Genomic DNA, 8,976 nt, shown 5'->3' with positions numbered 1-8,976 from the left:
GTAAATATTGTCAAAACTAAAGTTTTAGTCAGTTGTTCTTAAAAATACAACTAAAGTAAGTCACTATACACGTTTATGCTGTACTTGTAACATGATTGATGCAAATTGAGGTAGTAAAAATGTTTTTACAAAAAAATCTATTGTCAACCTGAGAGGTTGCCTGTCTGTATTTATATATAAAAATATAGGCTACAATTATAATAACATTGTTATTATAATTCAGGCTATTTGTAGCATATTGTAGAGTGTGTATAAGAAATTAAATTTATTGATATGCAAAGTAATAGGTACTGTTCAGTCCTAATCCTTATATGCCTTATGTTTATTTTAGTCTTTAAATTGTAATGTAATTCTTAACCTACTGGTTTTCTACATAGGCCTATTGATAAAACAAAAGTAATAATTTGAGCATTGTGTCATTATCACAGGCTAAACAATTAAACAGTGCCTTCAGTAACCGCTTTGATTTATTTGTAGCCTACTCTGTTTATAGAGTATGTGTATAAGGAATTAAAATTATTGAGGCCTGTGCAAAGGAACACTTCTGTTCAGTCATAACCATAATCCTTGTCTGCTTTATGTTTCTTTAAATGTTTATGTTATGCTTAGCCTACTGGTTTTCTATGTATATTTATAAATTATTTCAGCATTGTTTTCAGCACTGTATCATTATCACAGGCTAAACAACCAGTGCCTCCTCTAACCACAGACTTGTACTTGTCCTCTCTTCTTGTGCTCTGCCACTGAGTCTGCTAATTTTGAATTTCATAGTTCGCAGGTAAGCTCGTCTCTGATTGGATAATGACGTGAGGAGCGCTTGTTAGAAAAAAACAGGCACAGCAGAAGTCTTCGAACAGTGTCTCTACAATTTTAAGAAGTTTTTAAGCGGGTCTGCTGCTGTTCAATTGGAAAATTAAAAGTTTGCACGGTAAGCTTCACATTGTTTAGCCTACTTTTTTTGAGACCACACGAAAATGTGTGCTGAAAGCACTTGGTGTAAACTAGCTAGCTAGATCAATGATAAGTTGGTTCAGCTAAAAGCACAGGCAAACACTTGAAATCCTAAAAATGATCACCTGTGTCTTTTGTAAAAGAAATTGGATACATTAAGAGGCTATGTACTACATTGCAAAGTGCATAGGAATGAGCCCCGTTGTCTTTTTAAATGTGTTGGCGCCAACTGTAGTCAAACATTTACCACATACTCCGCTTTCAAGGGCCATTTTTATCGTGTGCACAATGCACCGGAAGCTGCTCCTATAGCTGTTCTTGCGGATTTAAAATGCGCAGTTTCATTATGTGCCCGCCGTTTTCACACGGTGAAAGAGCTTGTGTCTCACTTAAATGATCATATTGGAGAGGGCAGGTCTGTTTCATGTCCAGTAAGTGGGTGTAAACACGTGTTTACAAAAAAGTCGTCATTTACTTCCCTCATGTGTAGAAAGCATAAAGCATGCTCCCCAGATGGTATCGATAACATGTACAGGGAAACTCGCCCTCAGCCCCCAGATGTCATTGCCAGTACAGATGATTCAGAAAACACACATGAAGCCATGCCAACAGCTAGTGCAGCCAGTGATATGCCAGAGAATGATAGTCAGTCTTATGTCAGAAACCTGTGTCTCTTTTACCTTAAACTGCAAGGACAGCTGCTAATTCCTGCCTCAACTATACAGACTATTGTTGAGGAAATGCAGAATGTGCACGAGTTAGGTCAAGCCTATACAATAACTAGAGTAAGTTTTTTAACAAATGATATGAGCCTATCAGATGAAGCAGTCTCTAAAATCTGTGACTCCATTAAAGAGTCAGATTTGTTCTCTGCCTGTCATCAGGGTCAATTAAGAACTACATACTCTAGAAATCAGACATTCACAAAAATGTTTAATTACACAGAACCCCAAAAAGTGGCACTGGGAATGGATGAAAACATGACACCAAAATTTGCTTACTACATACCAGTAGCAGAAACTCTGAAGAGCTTTTTACAGTCACATTTAGGGAGGAATACACAGTCACAACAGTTTGGAGATCCTGATGTAGAGGTTTTTACGGATTTATATGATGGACAAAATTTCAAATGTCACCAGTTCTTCAGTGAAAACCCTGAAAGCCTCAAACTGATTTTGTACCAAGATTCATTTGAAATTGTGAATCCCCTGGGTTCTGCTAAAAAGATGCACAAAGTTCTTGCAGTCTATATTTCATTAGCAAATTTACCCATTCATTTGCGTTCAAATACTGATAATATGTTTTTAGTCTTCTTGTGTGTTGAGGATGAACTTAGGCGTTTTGGAGTAGCCAAAGTTTTCTCAGAGTTGTTGGAAGATCTGAAATCCTTGGAGACAGATGGAATAAATGTAGATGGACAAACAGTAAAAGGGGGTCTTTACTGCATTGCTGGGGATAACTTGGGTTCTCATTGCATAGGTGGGTTTACAGAGAACTTCAGCCGCTCTCAATATTTTTGCAGGTACTGTGAAATCACAAGAAGTGAGTTTGTGGCTGATCCGAATGTCTGTGGACCTTTACGCACCCCAGAGACGTATGACGCAGCTGTTGCTGATCTCCAGGCTGAAAACATCCAAGGCGTCAGAGGGATAAAGGTAAACTCTATTTTTAATGCCCTTGAGTCTTTTCACGTATCCCAGCCTGGTCTCCCGCCCTGTTTAGGTCATGACCTCTTTGAAGGAGTCTTGTCATATGATCTAACGCTGTACCTGAAGAACATTATAAAAAAGAAAAAATGGTTCACGTACTCGCTCTTAAACAGGCGCATCAAACAGTTGAAGTACAAAGGATCTGAAGCACTCACAAAGCCATTTGCCGTCAACCCGGATGGAGCCAAGTTATCAGGGCAAGCCATTCAAAACTGGAACCTTTTGAGATTGCTACCAGTTTCGATTGGTGACAAAGTGCAAAATCATGAGGATGAAGTATGGCAGTTAGCTCTCCAGCTAAAAGACATTGTGGATCTTATTTGTGCTCAGAACATTTCCTTGTCCCAGATAGCATATCTTGACATTTTGATCCAAGAATATTTGGAGTTGAGAAAGATGTTGTTTCCTGAAGTGCAACTAAAACCCAAGCACCACTATTTGCGCCATTATTCAGCACTGATCTTGAAATTTGGTCCATTGATTAGGTTATGGACGCTTAGGTTTGAAAAAGTAAGCACAGTTATTTTAAAAGATGTGCCAGACACTTGAAAAACTTCAAAACATTTGTCAAACTTTGTCAGAGCGTCATCAGATGTATCAGGCATATCTTTTAGCTGGGCAAGAATGCAGTAAACTACTGCAAGTGAAGGACAGCTGTGCGTTTTATCCCCACCTCTACAGTGACACTATTAAACATGCAGTCAGGGAGTTAGCCTTTTCAGAAAGCAATACCACAGTTACCACAGACATTCAGTACAAGGGCACTGCATATAAAAAAGGACAGTTTCTTGTGTACAGAAATGATGAGTATATGGAGTTTGGTGAACTTCTACTCATCTTGATTCATAATGACACATCTGTGTATGTTTTGATGGATATCCACAAAGGCACCTTCCTCTCAGAATACCATCTGTATTCTGTGACAAAGGACAGTCTTGAGTTACAGTGTATCAACGTTAATGACCTGCCCGATTTCTATCCTTTGGTGTCATACATTCTTGATGGATACCAAGTCATTTCACTAAAACACAGTATTGTGGAAAAATAAAGTCCAATTAAAGCTCACTTCTTACTGTAAATAATTTGACATTAATATGTGTTACCTGATGCATGTCCCTGCTCGGTTAAGTGTATGTACTGTATATCTTTTGTTTGAAGGTGCCATTTTCTCTTTAGTGCAAATATAACTGACTCAGAGCGAACCTTCCTAGATGTCGCCATCATGGAAGTCCTACCACAACTTCAAGCAGTAAACAAAAACATCCTGGAAGAGCACTTGCAGTCCATTGGAGTCGAGACGTATGATGATCTACGCTTCGTAACGGAGGCTGATTTGATGACAGCATTAAGACCTGTAGAAGCCAGAAAGCTTCTTTCTGCTTGGAAACGGAAATGTAAGTAAAAACACTATACACCACCACACAACTATTCAAAATCAAAAGCAGACATGGACATTGTGAAATATTTTACAGTGTGAATCAATCTTATTTTTTGCCATTTAAAGACCACACTCCCGAGAAGAGTTCACTATCATCTGTGGAAGCCTCACCTACCCAATCGCTGCCAACGCTCTCTGTTTCACCCCAAAGTTCATCGTCAAGCTTCTCTAGCAGCCCAGGACTTGACACACAGTGGGACGTCAACTTTGAAATTCCATGGAGTAAATTTCCTGAGGAAGTGATGCAGGCTTTAGAGAGGGGAAAAAGGCCTGGCCCAAAACTAAGGAGGCAAATGGTCCGGATTGTTGTGACTGAGATGATGCAAAAATGCCCTCTTGTAGGTAAAAAGCATTCAACTGACGTTGCAACAAAAATGGTGGCAAAATATCGCAGTTCTCTCCAAGATGTAATAGAGGGTGATATTGTTGGAACAGGCTACCATTCCCTTGTCAAACAGTTGCAAAACAGAATTGAAAATGTGAGGCGCACTTCAACACCCAAAATAAGAAAAAGAAAACATCAGACCGATGACTCGGACCAAACAGACGAGATCCCATTAGAAGATAGAGCAGCAATGCAGGACACTTATGGGTGCATTAAATGGAATGTAAAATTTCTGCCCCTTGAAGAAACTCAAGAGAGCCAGCAGCAAAAGATGGAAAAACTCAAGGTGATGTTCCAACACTTTGATGCCAATCCAGTGGAGGTAAAATGTTTAATGAAGTCCACATTTTACACACAGCGTCAACATGTCAACCAGGGAAAAAGTATCAAATGCCTTAGAGAGGATTGGCCGTTTTGGTTTGATGAACTTGGCATGTCAGTCCACTTTATGGAACTCACTGGGATTGACCTCAAAGAGACATTCACATGAAATTTGGATTTGAAAGGAAAAAGGCTTCTCGACTACTTGACCACAGTTTGTGTCAACAAGAGCAAGAAATTCCTTCAGAATTATGCAAGGCTTCAGAGGATCACGGGGACTCCAGAGTGGCTGTTCAGATGACGTGATAGAGATGACCCTGCTTCTGCTCAGCTACTTTGATGAGGAGGAGGAGTCCATGTTCTTCCATGTAGAAGATACATGTCTGGCAGAAGAGGTCCAACTGGAGCAAGTGCCTCTGACACCCGTTGTTATTGTCTGTGGTAAGTCTGTTTCATATCTTTTTTTTTTTTTTTTTTAAATTTTTTTTTAAATTGCACTGTTTCTAGAATTTGTCATGTGAGTGCAGCACTTATTAATATAACCTGTTAAATAATTTGTTCATAGGACAGTCCTGCTATTCCTCCACAAGGTACATGCTGAGTCTGGATTGGAACCTTATTAACACAAACATCTCCTCCTTCATTTCTGCACTGTGCCTCATGTTCGGGAGCTACTACTGTTTTAATATTCACTATCCATCTGAGCTGGCTTCAACTCTGGAGTTTCTTCAAAGGTGAGTAAACATAGCTTACTCATTTCTCAGAGGTCCTGGTCTTAATCCGGACCTTAACTAAGGCCGGGACTCAAGACCGAGAGTCAGACCCAGACTAAGATCTGGACTCGAGCCCGGTCTTAGTCTGGGTCTGACTCTCAGCCTTGCCTCTGTGTGTGGCCTGAGTCTCGGTCTTGGTTCGGCTCCGAGTCTTGGCAAGGTTCAGACTGTTTTTTTTTTTTTTTTTTCATTCTTTGAATATAAAGTTCAAAAGAAAAGTATTTATCTGAAATAGAAAGGTTTGGAACATTGTAATACCATTCAAAAGTTTTGGGTCGGTAATTTTTTTTTTTTTTTGTTGTTGTTTTAGGAAAGAACTTAAATTAATACATTTATTCAGCAAGGATGCATTAAATTGATCAAGTGAGAGTATAGACATTTCTAATGTTGCAAAAGCTTTATATTTCAAATAAGTGCTGTTGTTTTGAACTTCATTCATTATATAATCCTGAAAAATTTTACACAACTGTTTTTAACATTGATAAGTGTTTCTCGAGCAGCAAATCAGCATATTAGAATGATTTCTGAAGGATCATGTGACTCTAAAGACTGGAGTAATGATGCTGAAAATTCAGCTTTGAATCACAGAAACAAATTGCATTTTAAAATATTGAAATGGAAAGTTATTTTAAATTGTAAAAATATTTTGCAATAATACTGTTTTTGATGTATTTTGGATCAAATAAATGCAGCCTTGTTGAGCAGAAGAGACTTCTTTCAAAAACAATCAAAATAGTACACTTTCCAAACTTTTGACCGATAGTGTTTTTTTTTTATAACTGATCAATTAAAATGCTTAATATGCTTTTGTTCTACAGGTGTTTTTTCTCAATAAACCCAGAAAAAGGGTAGAAATAAAACTCCAAGCGTCGTCTCAATGTGAACCCTCGAGTCCTCACTCTGATACAGGAACTCTCTGATCACGAGTGGCGTTAAGCCAAAATATGGACTCTTTCTGTGGACTTGTGTTAAATTCACAATGTGTATTATGTTTATTAAAGCACTATATATTTTTTTTTTTTTTTTTTTAAGTCTTAAAGGTGCACCTACCACCTGCTTGTTTCATGAAGATTCTTTCTTTGGGGGAATGTTTTACAATATGGTATAAAACTTATCTATCTTGCATTTATTCAATTATAACTCTTTTTATTGCAAAAAATACCTTACCAAACGTGAGGGGGCTCGCCTGTAGATCTGACCTGTAACTTGGCCTTTTGGCATCACCTGATTGTCTCCATGGAGATCAATTTTATGCCATACTGTGGAACATTCCAGACAAGGAGAGTGTGGGTTGTTGTTGTTGTGTGCCTGGCACGTAAACTTTGAAACTTTGAACTTGTTTGAAGAAAAATTCATCCAGTTGTTTACAACTATTGACGATGGCTGTTAAATAAATTTCTCAAGTTATATTTTGCTCTGTCTTTTCTCAAGATGTGTTTTTGAGATTTACCACAATAACTTTAAACATAAACGCATTAAAACATAAAAATACAGCATATTATGAATAGATTTTATGTATAATATACAGAACATCTCCATTTAAAATGCAAAGTTTTACTGTTGTTTTAACGGTTAAAATGAGTTTTGTTTGATATTTCCTTGTTAATTGTATCATTTATTGATGCACAATAAGCAATTATTACATGTAAAAAATACAGGAAATAGTCAATGTTGCATAACTGTTGTATATAAATAAACAAGTTTTTTTTGTAGACTTAACAAGTTTTTAATGTGATTCAGCTGTGATTTCATTCACTGTTAATCAATTTACATATTGTGTCAGTAAAGTTATCTACTGTGCTGCTGTATTTTTTACAGGAATTCTCTGGTAACCACAGCTGCCAGCGTTTTCCTGTAAAAACAACGGGTGTTTTTTTACAGTGTATAGATAGATGGATAGATAGATAGATAGATAGATAGATAGATAGATAGATAGATAGAGAGATAGAGAGATATTTTATTAGGTTTTTAGGCTTTGTTTTACTTAATGAGCTGCCGCTGATAAAAATGATGTGGACTACGCTTTGTATTTTGTGTGTATATATATATGCATGTATATTCATGTATACACACAATACAAAGCATATTGCATTGATCATAGCAGCCACGTAATAGCAGTCAAAAAACATAATAACCCAGCTGCTGTGATGTCTGTTAATAAAGTAAAAGATTAATGGCTATAATCAATGGTTAAAATAAAAAAATCGGAGACATGGTATGTCATACTTGCCTTCGGTAAGCATATAGTGTGTTTTATATTTTACTACATATACATAAAATTATTCAAGATGCAGTCGATGAAATCTGAGATTTTTTTAACTGGTTTATACAAGCAAATAAGCAAAAGTGAATTTGTTTTAAGACACAGTCTTTGAAAACAAGTCTTAATCTTCTACAGTGTTGCTACGTATAAAAGTATTTCATCTGGAAAACAAGCCAAAAAGTCTCTCGAACAACTTAAGAAGTCTGAGGTGAGGTAAGTTAAAGTGTGCAACGGACCTGAACGCATTTACAGCCTAATCTGAGTTTAGCTGGAGCCGCTCTTCAGGCAGCAGCAGGAAATAATTAGCTCGATTAGCGCGTCCCCGCGGGAAACGGCACTTTACGCCACGGATCTGGAGACGAGGGCTGTGGGCGAGCCAGGGAAGATTGGAGGGTGTGAACAAAGAACATTAACTCATTTCTTAATAGCTCTCGATTTTTTTTTCCCCTTCCGGTGTACGTGAGGAGAAACTTCGATTTTTTGACACGGCAGCCGTGTGAGCAGCCCCCGTCCGTAATCAATGCCAATGGCTGCAATTAATGCTGAGAAAAGTGAGCAGAACACAATCACTACTTCCTTCTTATTATTGTCAATTAGAGAGCGCTAATCAAGGCATGGGCAGCACACGCCGCTGCTCTCTCCAAACGAAATGTCAAACTTCATTACAGCCGAGAGCGTGAATCAAACTCCCTGCGCTCGCTGCCTCCTCCAGCTCCGCAGGGGAGACGTCTTCTCCGCCCCTAACCATGGCAGACTTCAGATAAGAGCCACGCCGCTCAGCTCAAACTAGCTCAGCCGCTGCACGCTAATCTATAGGCTAACCGAATGTAGCCTATAACCAGTTCGTCACAATTTATCGCTATAGTTCCGATAATATGACGCAATTCGATGCATAAAATGACCAGCAGATACATATTTTTTAAAATCTGCATAGCAACATGCTAGCAACCGATCAGAATGAATATGTAAATAAGCATTATTTACGTAATATGATCCCCAGAATAAGAAAAGTACCTAAGAACTCCTTAGCAACACACTAACACCAAACCAGAACGAATGTGAATGAATATTCTATGAATGCACATGAGAAATCTACCTAGCAACCATCCAGAAGACCCTAGCTACTACATAGCAAT

At 38.0% G+C, this 8,976-nt stretch overlaps 1 protein-coding gene across 4 annotated transcripts; it reads left to right on the top strand.

Annotated features, from left to right (window-relative positions):
- The first annotated feature begins 851 nt into the window (after positions 1–851).
- LOC122335195 lies at positions 852–5,063 on the top strand. 4 transcript variants are annotated; one of them, XM_043233016.1, is made up of 4 exons: positions 852–928; positions 2,474–2,606; positions 3,819–4,054; positions 4,165–5,063. In XM_043233016.1, the coding sequence occupies exons 3-4, from the start codon at positions 3,883–3,885 to the stop codon at positions 4,971–4,973; spliced, it is 981 nt and encodes a 326-aa protein (XP_043088951.1). In that variant the 5' UTR covers positions 852–928; positions 2,474–2,606; positions 3,819–3,882; the 3' UTR covers positions 4,974–5,063. The 4 variants fall into 4 exon arrangements, 2 of the variants coding, with proteins under 2 accessions (XP_043088951.1, XP_043088943.1); XR_006248936.1 differs by lacking the exon at positions 852–928 and having other exon boundaries at positions 1,098–2,606; positions 3,837–4,054; XR_006248935.1 differs by lacking the exon at positions 852–928 and having other exon boundaries at positions 1,098–2,606.
- Positions 5,064–8,976: the final 3,913 nt, after the last annotated feature.

Source organism: Puntigrus tetrazona, chromosome 3 (assembly GCF_018831695.1).
Source record: "Puntigrus tetrazona isolate hp1 chromosome 3, ASM1883169v1, whole genome shotgun sequence".
NCBI lineage: Eukaryota > Metazoa > Chordata > Actinopteri > Cypriniformes > Cyprinidae > Puntigrus > Puntigrus tetrazona.
Note: the sequence above shows the minus strand (reverse complement) of the source record. Positions and strands in the feature narration are given on the sequence as shown.

Coding starts and splice junctions, on each gene's coding strand:
- LOC122335195 (XM_043233016.1), top strand. CDS start 3,883: ATGGAAGTCCTACCACAACTTCAAGCAGTAAACAAAAACATCCTGGAA. Junction 4,055..4,164: donor TTCTGCTTGGAAACGGAAAT/GTAAGTAAAAAC, acceptor TGCCATTTAAAG/ACCACACTCCCGAGAAGAGT.